This window comes from Rissa tridactyla, chromosome 1 (genome assembly GCF_028500815.1).
Source record: "Rissa tridactyla isolate bRisTri1 chromosome 1, bRisTri1.patW.cur.20221130, whole genome shotgun sequence".
Classification (NCBI taxonomy): Eukaryota; Metazoa; Chordata; class Aves; order Charadriiformes; family Laridae; genus Rissa; species Rissa tridactyla.
The window spans coordinates 142,346,353-142,368,638 of record NC_071466.1 but is presented as its reverse complement, the minus strand read 5'-3'; the positions used below and the strand labels follow the sequence as shown (position 1 = coordinate 142,368,638).

The 22,286-nt window shown below is 39.1% G+C and overlaps 1 protein-coding gene across 12 annotated transcripts in view; it reads left to right on the top strand.

The window, feature by feature from the left end:
* Positions 1-22,286, top strand: part of RIMKLB (ribosomal modification protein rimK like family member B) — a 58,017-nt gene that overhangs the window by 2,548 nt on the left and 33,183 nt on the right. For all 12 annotated transcript variants that reach the window (XR_008463886.1, XR_008463882.1, XR_008463884.1 and 9 more), the window contains one exon: positions 6,019-6,239. Coding sequence is in view for 6 of the 12 variants with exons in the window: in XM_054186289.1 (XP_054042264.1) it covers positions 6,065-6,239 (175 nt within the window). In the remaining 6 variants the exon portion in view is untranslated. The remainder of the gene's footprint in view (positions 1-6,018; positions 6,240-22,286) is intronic.

Genomic DNA, 22,286 nt, shown 5'->3' with positions numbered 1-22,286 from the left:
TGGATATCTGCCTTTTAGAGGCGATTGTGCCTGGAAGGATTGCTGCTAGAGTCTTTAACGTTACTCAGTGCAAAGGTGGGGACAAGCAGATGAAAGCCATCACAAGGAGTGCTGTTGCCTGTCTGCGGGGGTGGGGGGTTGTAGTGGGAGTGAATGGGAACGATTAATATATTCCCATATCCTTTGACTGTTGCAGTCTGCAAATCTCGCAGGGAAAAGGAGGTGAATACCGTGCTATACTTTCAAAGAGGTGTTCTTGGGGTTCACCTGCCTGCAGTGACTTTACAGTCTATGATGCATGTGTAGAGGGCAGATGATAATGCAGCAGCACTGGACAGACTGCGCTGCAGCTGCTCAATATATTACATAAAATGCGTTTAAATATTATAATTTTTCAGATTCTTCAAATTTTAAAAATGCGTTCAAAGATTCTCAAACAGTTATGTGACAGTCATAGGAAAACTAGCCTCTGGTAGGAAAGAGAGGAATTTTTCTTGAGGTTGTCCTTAAGCATCACTATGAAGCAGCAGTGTCAGGAATGAGTTGATTTATCTTGGATTTATTTTTTCAAAGCAATTTTAACAAGTGGTTCAATATGTCAGTTTTTATCTCTGTATATATCACCATGAATTATATTCATCATCCATATATATTTCCTTCAGGTTTTCTTCAGATGATTATCATTCTGGTATCTTTGTGTGGAAAAAAATTAATTGTGTTTTGTACTTGAAATATCTGTGAATTGTTTTCAGACCTGCTCTCCCTATGACAGAGAAAGTCATATTTCCGGGGTGTTTCAAATACTGCTCCCTTCTCATTAACATGAGGCAGAGACTTCCATGACAGCGTATGATGGATCATATGCTGGGTCATATACCAGATGACCCTTCGTTAACTGTTTAACCAGTCTGCTACCTAAGATTGACTTTGTAATTCAGATCTGCCTTGAGATGTCTCCTAAAGGAGATAACTTATGAGCATCTGCCAACTGTTCTTAGGTCTTCAGTGTCTTGAGGTGTGGCCTCCAACACGACATTCTAGAAACTGCTGTAGTGATAGAGACAATTGGTTTATTGGAAGTGTGTCCTCAGTTTCAAGCCTTAGCTAATCTGTGATAAAAAGGAAAGCAAAATCTGTGATAAAAAGGAAAAAAACCTTTTCCAACTTGAATAACACTGTTCTGAGAACAAGTATTGAGGGTTATGCATTAATGATAAATGTGAAGGTGCAGTGTTATTCGTAGTGAGGTGAGTGCTAGGAGCTATATTTTTCCTAGTTCTCCATTTCCCATGGCAGTTGTGGCTGTCAGTCTCTTTGCTCTTTCCTTCTCACTTCCATGAGATTTTTATTATCATTATCTGAGCTGTGGGTAGAGCTAGAGGTAAGCTGAAACTGAGATTAGGTTTCACTTCTCTATTAACTGCTGAACTCCACAGAGTTGTGTGGATTTGTGTGGATACTGCATAGTGCTGTAACTGAGGGCAAAAGTCTGAGCCAAGGTTTAAAAAAAGAGGTGATTCTGGGAGGGGCTAACGGTATTAATTGTTACATGAACTTGTTTCCCAGATCTCACTATAGGCAATGGGAGTGTGCTACAACATCAGATTGCAAGTTGAGCAGTTGAGACAGCTAGATGTCATTGATGCCTAATGCTACAAAACATCTGGGATTCCATTTGCCATTCCTATAGGGAAGAAACATCCCAGTACTTTTAATTTACAAGGGTATTGAGTAGTTACATTCTGAATAGAAAGGATACAGAATGATCTTTTTGCGTACTAGATTCTTTTTTATGTCACTAATTTCTCAATAATACATAAGTTAATTAGTATCTCCTAATAATTGGTTTTTTGTTTCAATTTAGGGGAAAATACATCATGATGAAAAAGAAAAAGAGGCTAGCCTAGTTTATCCTGCTTTTGGGTGTTGAAGACAGACAAGGAGCAAATGGATGATGGCGGGCAATTTCCCATTCCTGGAGGCAGGTCTCTAAGGCTCTCTCTGTGAAGAGAAGACCCTTTCAAGGGAAAAATGGGTGGTCTTCAGAGAAGATTTCCACATCTCTCTAGACAGCTGAATTCCCTATTATGTCAATAAAACATATTCGCATTTGATGTAAAGTAGAGAAGTAACACAGCGAATGCTTTTGTTAGAACAGCTGTTAAGGGTGTATTACAGATTCAAGGAATGCAGGAGGAAATACGTTTGCATGTGATGGGGAGGAAGCTGCTGTGTGAATGCCGGAATAAAGCCTAGCTTAAGCAATACAGGGATGTCACAGCTCAAAGTTGAGGTGAGCCTTCCATTCCCTCTATAAATTGCTAAGAATCTGTTCCACACAGTGTCTTTCTGATTCAGATGCAGCAGTGACTGCTTGGCTGGCGTGACACATAATTAGTTTGATTTTTATCATAGAGCTTTTACTTTGCTGCCCTTTTACCTCTCCGAGCCTGTTTTATGCAGTTCAGTTTATGATGTTTTTATCACTTCATAAATCTTTTAGTTATTGAAAGATTGTAGTTACATTGACCATAGTAGGTTTGAGTGCAAACTGCATGTCAGTGGGTCATCTTGAAGACATTTTAACATCTGCTCTTCCCCTTATATATACTATACTTATTTTGCAATAGATGCTCTCATGGATTAGAAAGTATTCTATGCACACCCCGCGTTGTCTGAGGCAGTGTCTTTTAGATTGAAATGGGTGGAGTTCGCTTTCAGGGAAAAATTCTGGAAATCATATCCAACTCGAGAGCTTAATGCTGTTGTGCATCTGACTGCAAGGCAAGCTTTCCTCCTACAGACCATTTTCTTGAGAATGTGGGAGGGATTGTTAAGATGTTTGGGTTAATAGGGTAAATTGCATGTTTTGTGTTCTGTGAGACTTCTTACACAATCAAAATAGGGATTATAAAGAGAGGCTGAACTGGCAAGTAGATTCCATTTTTAGGAGCAGAATGTTAGCGTGAAAAGGATATTTCTCTAGGTGCAAAAAAAGTGGTGCTGCGTTGGAGGGCAAGCAACCTCTGCCTCTGCCCCTGGTTTGTACTAAAGTAAGCTTCTTAATCTTGACCTCCAGAACTGAAGTTGTTACCTGCCTGCTTCACGATGAATGCGAGCCTTTATATATAAAGTTCTAAAACTTTTTAAGATTTAGAGGAAATGAGACATAATAGTAGGAGGGAGGTGAATACCCATACCCAAGGTGTTTTTTATATGCCGTCTGGTTTAATGTGCTAATTGAGATATCTGGATGGCTCTTTTTGATGATGTTGTAGCTCCTTTCAAAAATAGAAGAAAGATGGAGGAAAGAAAAGGATATCCCTTTTTTTCTTTCTTCTTCAATCCTTTGCTGATTTTTAAGAAAGAAAGTGCTGAAAAGGCAATTGGGGAGACATGACGGCACAGTCTCTGCAGGTTTAAGGGGGTGGAGGTGGAGCCATGTAGAAAAGAGATTTGAGAAAAATGGGAGCAAATCCCTGTTGGGAATGAAAACAAGGGTTAGTAGCAAGCAAAATGGGGGGAAGGCTGCCAAAAAGAAAATACTTGTATCTTTGCACCAGTGTTAGAACCAGTACAAGGAAAAAAACCAGACAACCCCCAAAAACCCAAGCAGACTGAAAATCTGTAATAGCTTCTGATTTTATTTTTTTTTAAAATTATGATAAAGTCTGTCTAGTATCTTTTTTTATATGCTCATTGTTCTATAGCTCAATTTTTAAAATGAGATAGGCTAGCCTGTTAGGTAGAGCTGCTTTTCAAAAGAGAGGCGGTAGGTGGGGCTGTTTGGTCTCCCCAGTCGTGCAAGCAAGTAGCAGGAATAAAGGTAAATTGACAAGAAGCCTTCTGAACTGTGCCGTAGCAGTGACATTTCTGAAAAATAGAGCTTGTCCCAATTCTTAGCTGAGGATGTTGTTCCAGGAAGTTTTCGGTAAACTACCATGTAGAGAAATCCATTGTTGAAAGAGCCAAAAGTGGGGCAGGATCTGACAGTTGTCAGCCATTGCAAGCCCAGGCCTCACCTTGCCCTTTTCACTTTCAGCTGCTTTGAAGAAAAAAGGGATTATTTGAAATATCAAAAGATATTCTTTACAACCTCCCATACCCCTGTTCCTGCAGGGAACAAACATTCCTTATCCTGCTTTACCTTGGGCGTCTTTACTGCTGTCAAGGGCAGGTCTGCATCTGCGATTGCCTTTTCCTAGCTTCTGCTTACTTTCAGTCTGTCAGTATGAAGAACTTTAGTCCTTGGCTTTATTGTTGCTCCTCATTTACCAAAGCAATGGAAAAAAAGCCACAGTCTTTGCTTGTTGTCATTATGGTTCTCAGTACCAGGAATAAAAATGGCCACTTAAAATTTTATATTCTTGTTAAGAAAAAGCTGTGCTAGTAGAAGAAGCTTCTTTAATTAAAAAAAGATAAACTGGCTTGCTCTTATGGTTGTAACAAAACAATCCTTTAGTCCCAAGACCTGCTGCAGAAATTAGAATTCTTTGTCATATTAAATGAAAGCAGCTGTATACCTATGATCTCTCTGCTTTTACATTTTCTATTGACATTAGGTCCTGTCATCAGGACTACCAGGCAAAACTCCTGTTTCTGTCCCAGAGTTCAATTCTGTTTGAGAGTCATGTAAGCTGTATTGGTGAAAACAATGATTTCTCCCTCCTTATTTTAATGTGAAAGTTTAAAATGTGTCACAGGAAACACCTCTCTTTTTCTCCAGAATTCTTGTTCTCTACACCATGCTGCTTCTTGTTTTTTCTTGTGTAGATGAGTAGTCCATTAACGTACCTGTAATTGTTTTGAAGCTTTTAAGATATTTTAGTATATAGTCAAAAATAGTCCAGGTCCTCTGTATTCAAAGCAAAGCTGAACTCATGCCTGCGCAGAAGTGTCTTGCCGACGCTGCAAAATTTAATACGCATGTGCAAAAAGGCTTTTTGGTCATCCTAATGAATATGTAAGCCTAGGTGGAGTTATGTATTAGATAGGTGGAATTATGAGAATCTTCTGCGTATAAATAATGAGTGAATGTCCCCGGTAAGGCGTGCTAGATTTGTGGGTTTTCCCCCTAGCACCCAACGTTGAATAAAGCAATATCTCCTCTCTAAACTACTTTTGGTTTCAAGAGCTTTTATTTCAGGTAACACTATCATGTCTAACACCATTGAAATTCTTCAATTCGAACTGTTTTTTCTGGTTTTGGTGCTGAATTCATTAGTGCTCTTTATGCCTAAAGATGATTTTTTTAAAAAATCTCTTGGAGCAAGAGAGGGCTAGAACTGAGATTCAAACCTTGAGTTTGTTTTAGGTTACATTTGTTAATGTTCGGTATTCTTAACATTTTGTTGATGCTCCTTATTCCGTTCGTTTTTCCATGTTCGGGATAATACTAAATATATTTCACAGTGGTTGTGAAATATTTGTAAGCAAATCAGTCTTGAAATACCTATGTGGAAAATTCTGTTTTAATGGCTTTCTTCCTTTCTTCTGGATTGCATTTTTAACACAAAGAATTTGGCACACACTGTTGTCTTCCATATATGGTGGAAAGGGATACCTCAAGTCTGTCACCAGTGTTTTAGCAGTACCTAGGAGAGGGGCTGAGTTATTTCCAATTGTAAGGAATTACCCAGTTGTGCAGTTGAAATTCTGACCTTCAGAGATGGCCATTCAAAACAGTTTCAGTCCTTAGTACTGTCAAGAAAGGGGAATGCTACTACCAGTGCCAGTAGTTATGTGAAGCGTGTACTTTTGGATGAAAATAGGATGAGGACCGAGACCTGATTTTTAGCAATGTAAATGGATTTGTTTCTGTTGTTGTTAGTTCTGTTGCAGATTAGGCATACTTTCACACTAATCCATTGCAGATTAGGTGTATTTTCCCACTTGAAGGTTGGAAGTTGCACTCCACTGAAAAGGACTTGTGCAGGGGGAGTAGGACTTGGTACTGTGGGGAACATGAAGATAGGAGCCTATGTACTCTAACAGAATCTCGTCTTCTCCACCATCTAGAAGTTCCATTGAAAGGAAACGTTGAAGGTTGCAAGACAAGTCCAAGATGTGCAGTTCAGTTGCTCCCAGGCTGTGGTTCTTAACAGACCGTCGCATCAGAGAAGATTACCCTCAGCAGGAGATCCTGAGAGCACTGAAGGCCAAGTGCTGTGAAGAGGAGCTAGATTTCCGGGCCTTGGTGATGGATGAAGTGGTGCTGACCATTGAGGATGGAAATCTTGGTGAGAATTAGCTAAGGCTGGGAATGTGCTGAAAGGGTGCTTGGAAAAAGATTGTAAAACGGAGCATCTGTACTCTTTAATAATGAATTCCATGTGGCCAGGCTACCATACATCATCTAAGTCTTGTAGATGTACATGGTATCATGTTCTTTAGCATTTATTGTGATAATCAAATATAATTGTTAACTTTGCTAATTTGTGTTAGAACTATTTTTGCCTTCCCCCTGTAGAACAGAGAGGAAGGTTGCTTTAGTTTGTTGATTCCAGGATAAGGACTATAGGACCTCTGAATGAGGAAGAAATTATGGAGTTTCATTTTGCATCGGTACTTGAAGTTTATGGGCTACATTTAAGAGTTTCAGGGGCACTTTTTTCTTCTGTTTGTGTTCTGATTTGAAGACAGCAAACACATTTGAAGTAAACGAAAAGGAATTTTCAATGGGTGGTACAAGTTGTCATGGACCTAGAGGTAATAATGTGACATAACTAAAGCATGCTGCTGTATGGATGTGTAATTATGTCTATGCCAAAAAACGACGGGGCTGAAAAACAAAGTATGTGCATCAGAATAATTTGAACTATTACTACAACTTGGTGTTTTAAACTAACGTGTGAGATTTCTGTTCTGTTTACCGATTAGCTTTTTTTTCCTGTGGTGATTAAAAAAAGGAAAAGCAAGACATTAAGGTGTTTTAGAGATGTTAAGTAACATGATTCCATAGATCATAAGTTTACGTTATAGGAAGAATATTAATACCACCAATTCAAGCTTCGTAACACTTACTATTATAACTTTTTTTTTTTTTTTAACTTTTTAATTTGGATTTCCTAAAGGAAGGATGCTGCAGTGTTGTTTTTTACCTTTACCTCTTCCATTTATCTTCCTCATATATCAGTCAAAAAATACCACTGGAGATCCAGGGAAGAATTACATTTCTGAAAGTTGTATTAGAATAATTGTGTGTGGGAAGAAAATATAGAAGTACTCTCAGCCCTGAAGGAAAGGCTGCCCTTTTGAGCTTATATCTTATTCCTTATTTGGGAATCTGTCCAGGAGGGAAATCTTAAAACTGACTCTGGGGAAGAACTTTGGTCAGAATTTGTACATGATTGTAGCATGAATCAATCAAGCCTGAAACAAATGCATGGGAAAAAATGATTTTTGATTTTGATATTACTGAACCTTTTTATGTATTTTGCCTTCTATTCTGAGGTGTCTATGATTTTTATCAGAGACTTGAAAGTCTGTAGGATGTCTTCAAATCAAGGCAACTTCTCATCAGAAAGTCTAAACATCTTAATGCTCTTAGTATGCTGTCATTTGCACACCGTGTTCTGCAAAGGCAGCCATCCTGGACTGTAGCTGCAGACACTAAGATGCGTAGTTGGTCCTTCAGCATTTCAGTATTGTTTTTATTTCTTGTTGATGTTTTCTTCTTTCATGTCTTCTGTCTGTTTTGGGGGAATTAAATATGGCAAGCGTGAATTGTTGGCCTTTCTGCTCTCTTCCATTTAATGTCTCCTAATGCTGCATCTATTCCAAGAAGAAAAGATAAAATATGCAAGCTGAAAAACCAATACTGAGGAATGTGTAGTACAAGAATGAGAAAACTTCAGGAAATGACTAGAAAGAGAATGCAAAAAAATGGAAATGATTTTCATAGAAAATGTTCATTCAAAACTGTGTAAATAAATGACCTTTTGAAAAGGAGTGAGATAAAAATGCTGAAAGATTGCAGATAGAAATTTCCTTATAAATAATCTGGACTGACTAATTATGATTTTTTTTTTTGGGAGGGGGTGGTGGGTGGTGGTGGAATTGCCTTAAAGAATTTGTACTGTTAGAGAGAGATGAAAAATAGAAAAATCTTCCGAAAAATCTTCTCTTTTAATTCTCCAGTTTTCTTTTTCCTAGTGTTTGCTCATATGTTGTGATACAGATTTCTGGTGGAGGACACAAGCAAAAGTTTTCTGTTTCATTTTCCTTGTAAAGTCTTCAGTTGTCCTAGGAAAAGGTGTCCTGGAACAAAATCCAGGAGGTAGTGCATTCTCTACCCTTTCAGTTATCTACTGTTGTGTGAGGGGTCCAGGTTGAGTAAAATTTTGTACGACATAGAGGGTTTGATGAAGAGAATGTGTCTTTGGTGGTAATAGCCTGCTTTTGCTTCCGGTTCTACCGTTATTTGTCTTGAAAGCTTAGCAATACAGGGCTCAGACTCTGATGCTAATACAAGGATTTGGAGGAAGTAATAGGTTTTCACATACTCGCACTTGTGATTGGACCTTTTTTTGTCCTTTGAAACCTAGGCAATTTCTTAAGTAAATTGTTAAATGAATGTTAACTTTATGAAGTCAAGTTGGAAATAACAGGATGTTATTTAAAACTTGAAAAATGTGTTATTTCTGTAGATTATATGATCAGTGATACTTCTTTGTGGACTTGCTGACTGTTAGGAACATGGCTGAAGACTTCGGAGACCAAAATTTCAGCATAGGACATTAAAAAGCTTGAAATGATTTACCTTACAGAGGTAAAACAGAGTGGAAAAGACACTTCTAAACTTAGGAAAATTGAGCAGAACAGTGGGATACATACCAAAATTGAAAATTGGCCCTTCAGCCAATTAAGCGGTGTATTCTTTGACGGTAGAGCACATTGATTTAAATATCACTGAAGCCCAGAGTGAAGGACAGATGTAGAAAACTTTGGCGATTCTCAGTCTCTTTTCTGTATATGTCAGAGAATGATAAGATTAGCCGTGTACCTGACATGGCCAAAGTGAGAGGGAGAGGAGGGTTATTTCAGTAAGTGGACACAGCTGTACCAACTCTTTGGGTCACTCTTGCTGTACTGCGGGGTTGGATGGGAAGCGTGTCTGGGTTGCCAGGCAAGCCAACGAGTGTAGCCCCAGCAGTTCCTGCTGGTTCCTTCTGCATCTGAAATTTGGGATGACCCAGAATCACAAGCACATCCCCAGCCCCAGCATTTCTGGCCACATGATGAACCTGCGTGCAGCTCAAGATCCATGTTAGTTGCCTCAACACAACATGAGTCCAGAAATGATTGTAAATGAGATGAGATGTAAGAGATGTAGAATTAAAGTTTTTCCTTTAAGTTTAGAAGGAAACTCTTAAACTGATTTATGCATGAACTGTTTTGTAAATAGTTTAAGTTCGTCAAATAGTTTTTGAAAATAACTATGATTCATCTCTTACTTAAGTAAGTGCTACTGCATACCTGCTTACCTGAGCCATGCATGCATTCCTGTTTCCTTTGCACACTGGCACTAGTACTCTGTAGATCTCCAAGGCAAATGCTGAGTTAAAATCAGTGGACAAGTCCAGCTGCATAAAACAATGAATATTTTTCTGCTTCTTTGGTGGGCTGAACCTGCTGAAATGGTTACTGAATCAGATGTGCATAACATTGGACAGGAGTGGAGAGGAATGCATGTATGAAAAAAAGTGGAGGTTGATACTGCGGCTGTTTTGATTTAAACGGCTCAAAGTATGGTATGGCTGTAGCCTAAGATTCTTAGGAGAGCTAAATTATTGAAGCTAAACCAGTCTAGTATGATCTGCTGCAGAATGGAGCAGCCGCGTTGCTCTTGTCCCTTTCCAGCCTTGCTGTTGCAGCTTGCCTTGTATAAGGACTTCATGTCCGTCTTGGCTTGCTTTCATATTGTAGCTAAACTAATCTAATTCAAAAAAAGGTTGACCAAATTCTCTGCTCTTTTGCAGGATCTGGCATTTGTGTGAGTTGAGTTGTCTAATCCAATGGAACACTAACTCTGCCCAAATAATTAACAATTTTCTGTTGAAATAGCTTGCTGCATCAACTCATTTTGCAGTCACAGAACTGCTAGCTCTAGTACACAAGAGCAGAGGAGAATGGGATTGCTCTTTTAGGGAATGGCTTGTATTATGTTGATTTAGTTGTAGCTTCAAGGCATACTTTAAAACAAATATTCTTTTGGGTGAGATGCTTGATAGTGTCAGCTTTAGGATTTTGTGTGTGTGTTTCTTTGAAGCATCTGGTATTTACTGCTGTAGGGAAAGCACTGGATTACTAAATTAAATGGCTAGTTGCCTAATGTAGTTTGGCGATTCCTATATTCATTTGAAATAAATAGCAGGTAATTTTAACAAAGCTCTGCATGACGTTTTCACACATCTGAAGTCTTAAAAGTGAGTCTCTTTAAAATGTGTAATTTTAAACTGTTTATCTAAGTTTGCCATTGAAATGATATAACAGGCTTGGGAAATTTGAAACTGGACAAATTAAAGCTTGTGAGCCAGAGTGTGTGGGGTAGAATGGGGGGTAGAGGTGGAGGAAGCCTGTAGGGAATAAGCATGCTGTGAGACTTAGTGGACAAAACCATAATTCATTGTTTGTCTTCTCTTTCTGAGTAGAGCCCTCTTTTTCTTCTCACCTGGGTCTAGGACTTATCAGTAACCTTTCTCACAGACTACACACCTTATCTGTAGGGAAACACAGTTCAAGAACTGCTTGTTCATTGGTGAAGAATGTGCTAGGGAAGTTTGGATCTTTCCTTCATTAAAATTATATACAAGAATGTCTTCACTAAAATTCTTTGCTATGAGAATAGCAGAAGTTTGAGATCCCTGAGCCAGCAGCTTCCCAGTTCCTTTATTGGGGCCTACAGGAAGGATGGGGAGGGACTCTTTATCAGGGAGTGTAGTGATAGGACGAGGGGTAACGGCCTCAAACTGAAAGAGGGTAGATTTAGATTGGATATCAAGAAGAAATTCTTTACTGTGAGGGTGGTGAGGCACTGGAACAGGTTGCCCAGGGAAGTTGTGGATGCCCCGTCCCTGTAAGTGTTCAAGGCCAGGCTGGATGGGGCTTTGAGTAGCCTGGTCTAGTGGGAGGTGTCCCTGCCCAGGGAAGACGGGTTGGAACTAGATGATCTTTAAGGTCCCTTCCAACCTAAACCATTCTGTGATTGTAGCTTTTTGGAATCTTCATATTTTCTGGTACTGTCCTGTGAAGGAAGATGGTTTTGAGGAAAATTGCTTTCATGAGCTTTCAGCTGTTAAAGATGCTGGAGTGAGTGGAACTGGAGTGTCCTAAAGCATAAAACGAAGTGTGAACTTTTCCTAGACTTCCTTGAATTTTCCTTTGGGAACATAAAAACAAGTGATCAGCCTAGGTGAGGAATAAAAAGGACATGATAGTCATCTGTTCTTAAATAGTACTACTTTGTGCATGGTCAGCTGGCTTTTCTTAAGTCAGATGGATGACATCTGGGAACTGATCTCTCTTGTTTTTGCAGAGAAAGTGTTTAGAAGATAGATTCCTTTAACTTGTTAAAGGTTGCTGGTGTGCTGCTTTAGGCATTTGGCTTTCCTATGTGGGCCTGAAATTTGCAATATTAGTCCCATTTAAACCTTAAATCCTGCAAAATCTGATTTTGTTTTACATGATCGTCCTTCATTTGTAATTTGGTCTGAAATAGTAACGAATAGTTGTGATCTTTGATTATTTTTTTTTTTTTCCCCTCACACTGGGTTAGATAGCATTGGAAATAAGCATGGAGGAATCAGGATATTTGAAAGATTTCTGTGAAGTATAGAAAGCTTGAGGAAAAAGGGTAAGGTTGAATAACAAATAACTCTGTTTTTGGTGTAACGGTAAGAAAAGCTACTCTATCAGCTACATCCATGGTAAGAGAGGACTTTTACACCTACAAAACAATTGCTGTATCAGAATATCAAAACTTAATATTTTTGAATCATCTTAAGTCACCTAAAGACTGCCTTCTGTCACACAGGAGGAAACATAATCCCCTCCTCTTCGTGCTGGCTGTTTCGGCAGTCCCCTGGCATTTGTTAGTCCAGCAGTGCACCTTACTGTAAGAGCTTTTCCTGCGGTGTGCTGCAAATGCCTCTGGGAGTGATGGAGCAGAGGCAACTGGCCTTGGCAAGGTGCCTTGTTGAGCACTGCAGCATTGGCCTGTTTCCTGCTACTAACAGCAGCCAGAGCAACCATTACTTCCTCTGCAGAGTTGGGAAATTGGTTTGTAACTCAATAGTGAGAGCTGGAGAAGAAACTGCATTGTGTACAAAGGACTGGAAGGCAGTTAGACATGAAGTGAATTGTGTGTGGTTGACAGTGCTGGGCTCAGAACCACTAGAAACTGTTTATGATGTTCTTTCATTGTGGAAACTGATCACTTGCCAGTCTGATTGATGTTAAACCTTATTGAGCCACAAGCATTACTAGTAGGCAGTTATGGACTATATAGAGGGGATTCTGGAATGGTAGCAGTGTTTAGAGGTAGATCACTATGTGACCACCTCAACATTAAATACCTCAGACAAATACATTTCTAGTAGAAAAAAACAGCAATTCAATCATTTGCTTTATTATCATAGAAACAAATTTTAGTAACGGCGTATTTCAATAGCTGCCACATGTTTTAGGAAGAATTGGGTTTTTTTCAGAACTGTGACGCCAAACACAACTTTCTTATGATGCATATGGGAAGAAAGGATTTATACTCTGTGACCCTGGGTGTCCTTGCAGTTTTCTTCCTTACTATCAGGAATTTCTGTACTTACATGAATGGTCGCCTGTTATCTCAAGCTGTTGCTAAATAATGAAGGCTAACAATGAATTTGATCTTCTCAGAATCCTTCTGTTTCTTCAGGAATTATCAGTATGTCATCAGCGGTAGATATGGGCTCAGTTCAAAGCTACCTTTGCAATGTGGAAAGGTAGGAATGTTTCTGCAGGGAAGTATTTTATTACGGTGATTTCAGAAGGCTATGTTAAGGACTGAAGTTTTTCATTTGCACGTGTTCTAGAATAGTCAGCCAGGAAAATCAGACTTGTCGGGCACATCATCTTGAACATACATGCATGTCACCATATCTGAAAATGCCAGAAAGCATTGCCAGATTTTTAATTGTTGTAAGAATTCTCAGGAATGGCCATCTGGAGGAAAAAAAATGTAAAAAAGACAAAAGCAAGATGAAAGAGGTGTTAACATACATCACAGTCAAGAAATTAAAATTAACCTAACGTTTCACAAGACAGTTGTTATAACTGGCTGGGGGTTTCTGTGTAATTTTTCCAACAGTCCCTGTTCCAGTGCTGTGTCACCTACGCAAATTGTGTGGCACAATTTTCTGAGCAGTTACATTGTGAACCAGGTTTGCATGCTGGTGTAGTTTTAAACCAAATCAGCCTCTTCTTGGTGGAGTGGTTTTTTTTGTCCTCCAAGGCAGGGGGTGACACAACTGCACAAACGGTAGTGTGCTGTAGCACTTAAATCAGGAGGGCAAAGCGTGTGTGTCAGGGTTGAGAGGTTAGAAGATACCACAAGTGTCAATACCACAAGTATTGATGTGAAAAACTTACCTTGTGAAACTGGCAGCCATGCTTGTTTTACTAGATTTGTGATAAGTACTCCATTACCTGTTCTTTAAGCAATGACAGTAGCTTCGGTTTTCTCCACCTTTTCTCCCAAGTCTAGTTGTTACCCATGTTGAGATGGGTCTTCCAGTGTGCAGACTTGTGTTTTAACTGATATCGACTTCTAGGACTTCCAGTGGCTGTGGACAAGTCCCTTTATTTTCTTATTCTCATAAACTATGTCTATAAAATGTGGTAAAATACTGGTTTCAAGAATTACACTTTCCTTTTTTATCTTCTCTTTGCTGCATGAAAAGACTGAAATGAAAAGAAGAACCAAAAAAGAAAATTGTCTTTTTTTTTTCCCTTATATTGAAAATAATTAACATTGTGATGGTGTCCTTTTAATGATTGTTCTTTGAATGGAAGAGCTTAACATTATTTCTGTATCAGTTTAAAGGTCCAGTCCTTTTTAGGATTTAAAGTGTGATACGGAATTTTAAAATGCCTTTGTAATTGTCAAAAGTTCAAGCAAGCTCTGGTTAGCATAATGTGTTATACGTGCTCTGACAACATGAGCAGAATACCTGAGAACAAAATTGTTCTGAGGTATTCTGCTCATGTTGTGAGAGAAACCCTGCTAGAATTACACTAATTAACTGCCTAACTGCTTTAACTAATAGAAGTCTTTTCCTATAATTCAGAAAAGTTTTCTTGCTCTGTACTTCCATGTAGTGCAAGTATTGAATTGGGGACTGTCTTGCTGTGCTTGTTACTCATCTCAACACATCGGCAAGTAAAATGCGGACTGTCTGGTTTTGGTTTTGTTTTTTTTTTTTTACTGAGGGGGAATGCTTTTGTTTGTTTGTGGTGGGGTTGGTTTTTTTTTTCATTTTTTTTTTTTCAGTGAAATTGTACTAGTGAAGAATTTGGCTTTCAGACCCTAGGAATATATTTTCATGAAAGAAGGGAGCAAGGAATGTTCTCCTTTCTAAGGTAAAGTAAAAAAAGTAATCCAATTGAAGACTTGCACTGTGTGTACAGGTTCTCTCTGTTGCAGACACATGATGTTGCATGATAACAGGTAGAAATACTGGAGAATTGAACATGTGCCATACTAGCATAGTGGAAGAACAGATACTGGAAGAGACACACTAGTGATTTGATCAATTTTGGCAAGGGGTGAGGTAAAAAGATTAAATATGCCAGTGTTCTCTCCTGGATTTTTTAGCTGAGAAGGGTGTTGGGCTGTACTGACACAGTAAATAAGGTAGATGATTTTGTTTACAGTAATACTTACAATGTAACATCACTGTAATAATATGCTCAAAATCCATGCTGTCAAATCCTGTTTCTTGGCAGTTTCTATCTAAAGAAGAATTAGAGCTGGTAGGGAAATATATAGCAGTCAGAAGATAATAAATATCTCCCTTGAGTTCTAAGAACTTGATTTTAAAGTGTCCTCTACGTATCTAGCCTGTTGCCTTGTGTTGGTACAATGCTGTGGAACTTCTTGTGGGGATTTCCTTTTAATTTAAGGTTTTGCAAGGACAGAAGAGGAAGTTTTTAGTAAAAAGTTGTGTAAGTGTTCCCTTTAGTTCTTCAGAATATATAACTTTATTGTTTGAAAAGCAGTTTAGAGATACAAATAAGTAAGTAGCACAGACAGAGCTGTTGGATCACAACACAAATGTGATTCTCAGTACAGGTCTCTGCGTTGTGCTCACCATCACAACTCTGGGCGTCCCCATTCACTGGGAAGGCATAAGGAGGTTTAAGCCAGCTCAAGCCGTTAGCTCTTTTCAGAGCTCTTTTGGGTAGTTAGTTTTTATACTCTCGGTTGGGCTGAGCCCTATATACGCTCCCCCATGCTGGTCTGGTTATCTCAGGAAGACGTTCACATTCTTGCTGCTTTCCTGGATGAACATTTACACAACCAGTTGATACACTCAACTGAGAGACAGCCGATATCCCTAGCTGTTATGACCCTTTATCGTAAAAGCCACCTTGTGGTCCTCTGTCATAGTGTGAGGTCAGCTTTCTTTGCCACAGGTGTGGCCAGCCACTTTGCACATTCTTCCCAGAGCGTCACAAGCACATCACCCATGCCCATCTCTAAACTCCTTCTCAGGGGTTATTGATCCATTACGTGGAGAGAATTTGCTGGCAGCATATAGAATTGGGAGTTTTGGGCATTTGTCTGGGTGTAAGAGACTTCTCTTTCAACTTCTGTCTTAGGTGGAGGAAGTAATGGAATATAAGTGTATATTTTCCCAGGTTCGTGCCCTGACCTTAGAGATGTAATATTTTCATCTTTGACTTGGTAGATACTTGCTTTATGTAAACATAAAACAGTGATATGAACAGGAGAACTGTATGGCCTAATGATTGTGTCAATATTTGGATTCCATATCCAAGTAACTCTCTTTGATGAGGTAAAAGAGTATCTCCACCACCACCAAATGCTTATTGTGAAAAGTGGAAAAATCCTTTTGTGACCTTAGTGTGAAAAGTCAAGCTGCTGCTTCCAAGTTTCTTTTTATGCCCCAAGTTGTACTGTGAAGGTCTAGAATTAATGAAATGATTCTCTTGCTTTCCCCTACCCCCAATAAAAATTACTGACTTAATTTTTCAATTAGTTCTTGAATTTGCTTGGACCATCTAATTGAGAATCCTCTGATTTAATTTTTGGTAGAAACATTACTTATATTAGAACAAATTAAATTTGGCACTCAAGGGAATCATGGCCTTTAATGCTTTTGTTAGGTTTTTTTTTTGCTATATTGGGACCCTTTGTTCAAACAGTATTTTATGAAGTGACAGTACCGTATATCATGATGGAACGTAAATGTGTATGTTGTTTCAGTACAGAAGAGCCTGACCTATCAGTAGTATATAGGTTTTGGAGAATGTATAACTCTTTTACTCGGTAATCCCCAAATAATACTCATCTGAAAATCTTAGGGCACTTTGAAAACACAGATCAAATCCTCAGTAATATTATTGTAGTACGAGTGCAATGATTCTGCTTTGGTAAACATGGCAAAATCATATATAGGAAAGTTGAGATGTGTCTAAGGCACCACAGTAAGTATAAGACGTGATTTAAGCCTACGACTAGGTTGTTAGCTGCTTGCTTCTATGTACGAAGACCAATGTTTCTAACTTAATTTGCTTGTTTTATGCTTTGATATCTGAATGGGTGACCTAACTGTTGAAACTGCTGATGTACTGACCCTATGTTTAGTTCCTGTGAAAGTCAGAGGATTTATTTAAGAGTATAATTTCAGACACTTGAGATGGTAAATGGATGAGATGTCGTAATCTGTAATGCCTTCTTCCCTGCTTTCCAGTAAGAAGGGCATGTTGCTTCATTTCTCTCTTATGTGTGAAACAGACCAAAACCAAGGTTTCATCTGTGGGCCAGGCAGGTGACACTGATACAAAACTGATACTTTGCTTAGTTTGGGCCAGGGTCTTGGGTTTTAGTACTGCTTCTGTTCTTAAGCGACATACTGTATCTGATGAAACATTCTATGAGGTGTTTTTTGACATTACAGATGGGTCTCATATCACCCATTTTAACATTACAATGGAGCTGGAAACCAGTGGGAGCGTGGGTTGTATGCTGAAACTTCTTTGAGAGGAGATGCAAACTGAACAAAGAGCCTCAAATGGAAAACAAATTTGGGCACAAGGCAGGAAACTGACTGGTTAGGGTGGTATTCAAAATTGCAGGCCAAGAAGCTACTTATAGTAGGAGAAATCTGTAGTTTGGAAATTAAGTGGAAAAATAAGGAGACTAGAATGAAGGTGGGACAAAGAGGAAGTGGAAGCACAAGGTGTTGCATTTAGGGGGATGAATCCTATGGCAGGGCGCGGAGAGTGGGGAGTGAGAAATTGTGACAAAGCAAGATGCATGCAGTGGTTTCTGACTGAGTGCCTGGACTGGAATCAAACATTGCAGAGCCTTCCTCTTCTGCAGATAAAAATTCCTCTGCGAGTTTGTTACACAAGTGTTTGCTGACAGTGGAGCCGATTAACCTTAAGTGCTAGTCCCCGTAGAGGCTGCTGACCCAGTGCAGCTGACACTTAGCTGTCAGCTCAAGTGTCAGAGGTCTATATGGTAGATGAAACCATTCGAACGCTCATGCTATGTTCCACCACTGTCATGCATGTGTTACTTAGATGCTAAATGATGAAGTTTGCTTTTGTTTATCTCCAAATGTAAAGACAAATTACTATTAAGAGTAGCAACATCAAATCTCCTGAAAATCAGAAACTGGCAAAAACAAATGTGCATTTTTGGGTCCTTTGTTGTGCATTTGTTTTCTGATAGTATGTTTTAAATTATTTGGTCACATGTTACTTTTTCACCAGCCTCTTTAATCTACAGAGTGTTCTGCTCTGGGAATGTAACTTGTAGCATAGGGAAGGAGAAGACAGTTTGTAGGATGCCTTCTTTGCGATTACAGGAATTTGTGACAACCGGAGCAGAACATTGCTGGAATACAAGTGTTCATCTGGTGATTTAAATTGGACTATTTATTAATTGCCTTTAATTGCATATTTTTCCATTTTCTGAGTGCCCAAACTTCAGATATTAGGATCAGCTTTGTGAAAGTGATGAATACTTGCATGCACACACACAAAAAATAAATTGGAGCAGCACTGGCAAGTAAGAAATCATGGTCTCTCAAATGTGGCATCTAGAATTCCTTCTTTAAGTCTTATCTTTGGGTTTTTCTTCCCCATGTAGGAAATCAGTAGAATACTCTCTGGTTTCCTGTGGTATCTACAAAACAAATTAAGATTGTGGAGCACTCAGATGTTACCGTGATAAGCACAATAGAGAAAACTCATGAAGAAATTAATAATGATGTGTTTCAAGCAAGGATTTCAGTACACCAATCCATGGCCTACACTGAACAATACAAAAGAAAATACGGTGCCAAGTAGCTGCTTGTTAAATGAGTGCTGTACCTCCTGTGCGCATTAGAAAAATAATATTTGTTCATGTAATTGAAGACATTATGTGGGTGAGGTTGGAGATCAATGCTATGGACATGTCCTTGTGGCTTTTTCTAACCTTTATGTGCTTGACTCTGTGGATTCAGTAGTTTTCTCTTAATGTAGCTTTTTAATGTAATATTGTATACGCACATTCTTTGTAAATAATGTATGTGTACGTAGGGACTGTGCTGGATGCATCAACACTGTTTACTAGCCAGGCTTTGAAACATTTACATGTAGAGAAAAACAGGAGTGATGCAATGATAACCTGTTACTTGGGTAACTCAATACTCTTTTTGAATAATAGTCCATGGATATACTTACATTCAAGATACATACGTATCCTGTCACTGAGAATGAGGAGTTATTCTATCTGTCTGAATACCTGGAGAGGTTGCGCTTGTACCTTGTTCTCCCTCATACTTGTTTCATGAACATGTAAATTGGCATGTCCCCATTGTTATTGTACTTCTCAACTGTGTTGGAAAATGGCTTATTCCATTCCTGGAATTCTTTTTGTTTGGGTTCTTTTGACAGTACTGCTTTCAGTGTTTATATTTAATATTTTATGAGGTGCCTTGCAGGCTGTTTTTCACGGTTAAGAACATCTTCATATATGTGTGTGTATATATATAAAAGCAATGTATTACTTTTGGATATCAACATGAAGTATTGGACCTTCTGTTTCTGGACGAGGAACAGAGCCACAGCATGAGCTACATTCTTAGTTCTGTGGCCAGGCAGGTTGTTGTGCTTTCAGTTGAGTTTTTTCTTAATATGAAGAAGGAAGGGAGCACTAGTGAACCTGACTGAGCCTGCCATGGCAGAGGCAGTCAGTTGTTATGATCTTGAAATTGTTTTTTAGGAGTTCTAGGATTTCCTGAACCAACCACATGTATCTTTTAGCTCATTGTTCTAGGAAGCAGAGCCATCCGAATCTTACTCTTCATGTTATTGAGGGGTGGCTTTCATTTCCTATATCATGCCTTTTGCTTCTCAATGAAGAAGGTTTTTATTAACAATAAAAGAGACCATATCAGGTTCTCCTGCTAGTGTTACTATGTGTCCCTGTTTCCCTAACTCACATATTTGTGAATATCCTGTAGACTAAGATTAAAGTTTTAGCTCTGCTTTGCCTGGGTTGCCGTCTATCTCTGCTTATTCCCAGTGAGGCAGTTTTGGTAGTTGTACCTTAAAAATTCTTTAAAGTTTTGGAGTAGTTCTTCCTTGTTCCACAAAACTAGATTCAAACTCAACTCAGGACCTGAAGGGGACAGCTTTCTGCATCTTTCTGTGAAGGCCTATATTGTTGGATGAGTGTTGCTGCCAGCAGGATGGAATGGTGGTGAGCAAGACCTGTTTTCAGTTGTTTATTTATAGCTTAACAATAAGAGCTTTAAAACATTTTTTTTCCCCTTCATTACTTTGCTTTCCAGACAAGGTTTGCCTTTACCATATACCGAATTTCTTCTTAAATCTTTTCCCAAATTTCATTGTGGTCAGGGAAGTTCCCCACCTCCCAACTATCAAATGTATAGAGGCACTTTCCACTTTCAGCATGAAGAACTTTATTTTCACTTTTTTAATGACTAAAAACTTGTCAGATGATCGTGATTGTGCAAAAGAAAGAAAGGACGTTTCCCAGTGAACCCACAAATCTAGTTTGAGCTCTGAAATAGTGATTGTGGAGCGTTCATCCTACTGTTACAGGCACATAAGAGGCCAGGCATGCTGCAGGAGAATGCTTCGGAGAATCATAGAGTAATTGAGATTGGAAGGGACCTTTAAAAGGCATCTGGACCAACCTTCTGGTCAAAGTGGCCAACTTGAAAGCTAGAGCCGGCTTGGAAGTTAGATGAGATCACTTGGGGCATATCCAGTTGTGTTTTGAATATCTCTAAGGACAAAGCCTCCGCAACCTCTCAGGGCAATCTGTCACAAAGCTTGACCACCCTCACAGAGAGAGAAGAAAATCCAAATACGTGGTCACAACTGTGTTTGCAAATTGTGTCTGTTGCTAGTCTCTTGACTAGCTCTTCTTACTCCAAAGCAAACCTGCACATATGTGATCTGCTCCTTTGTGTGGAGCGTAAACTCTCTTCCTCACTTTCACAGCCTGTTCTTTTGAAAGAGCCTTTATCCATTCACCACAGCACTCCAGGCATGTGAACTATCCAGCTACCAATGAGGAGAGATTACAGGTTGGAGTCACGGTATAAGCATAGGTAGAAAGGTAAAGTTAAGTTACTTAATAATGACTGGAAGTTTTTGAGATGTGCATGTTCATATCCTGCTTCCTTTTGTTTTTCTGTCAATCTTCCCAGGATCATTCTGGCCTAAGACTGAAATGGTTCTTTGTGCAGTCCTCCTTACATGCTTGGGACTAAAGGTGAGGCAGGATTCTGAAAGTGCATGCCCTTTGTGGATGCTTTGAGGTGAATAAGGTCTGTGGCTGCAAGCGAAAGGGATGCCATACCTGTAAACTGCATGTCTTAATGCTTGTAATTGTTTGTCATGCTTGAACAAGGCTGGCAGCTGGGCCTTTATAGCAATTCTGCTGCAAATTTTTCTTACCTGGCAGAGTGGGAGCCACTGGAGAGTGTATCATCTGCGTAGGGCAGAAGAGCAAGAGTTGCAGACAGGCTTGTTTTTACAAAGTTGGAAGGTGGGCTAGCATAGTGACCATAGAGGTGTAAATGTAGGAAGAAAAAAAATATCTCACTATAGACAATTCTACTGTCTCAAAATGGCACTATCTTGACAATTTGAGCTGTTCAGATCATTGCTGTCGTTGCTATGATCCAGCCTCCTCTGTTGCAGTTGACACCTGGGTTGATCAGATTCTACAGTGAGCTCGTTCAGTTTGCAGTATCTGGAGAAATCAAATTCCACGAAAAAACAGAATAGTTTCCTGCTTGTGTAGGAAGCTTATCTGCTGGGTCTGATGAGCGCTAGTATGAGTGCTAGGGAGTACTATATGCCACTGTAGGATTGCATGGGGCTGGAGAGTAAAACTGTGGCAGCAGAGTGATTTAAATTGTCTTAGAACCAACCTTATGTCAGTGTTTTGTCCAACACAGAGATTTCTATAGAGGTGCTCATTTCTTCCCCTTTCTTGCTTGAGCCTTCCAAGGTGCATAGCATGCAGTTAAACCTTTTTCTCTAAGAATTCTTAATCTTTTTAAATTGTTAGCGGCAGTCTAGAGGTGAATGTAAATTACAGTTCTCTTACTTAGAATGGATCAAGAGTGACATTTGGTAATGAGATTTCTATGATTGTGTTGCTGTAAAGTGGAAGAACTTGAAGAAAAATGTAATCTGCAAATATTTAAAGTGGATTCTTAGAGGAATCTATGGAGGAGTGAGATAAATGAGCTAAGGAGGCTTGTCATACCTGATGCTTGTAAAAAAGCTTCTCTTTCCCATCTCTGCCATTGATTTGTTTGTGATGATGAGATCAGTAGCCCCTTGGTGCTTTTTGTTTCTTTGTAAATTGGGCAGATGCTTATTTCAGAAAAGAGAACTTCAGAGCGTGTAGTGCAGATCAAATGCATATAAAGATATTTATCAGTTTCTAGGGACTGGTAGACTCAGGGCTACAGTTACAACCTAGATATTAGTGATAAAACTACTGATCTCTTAAATGTGTTGCA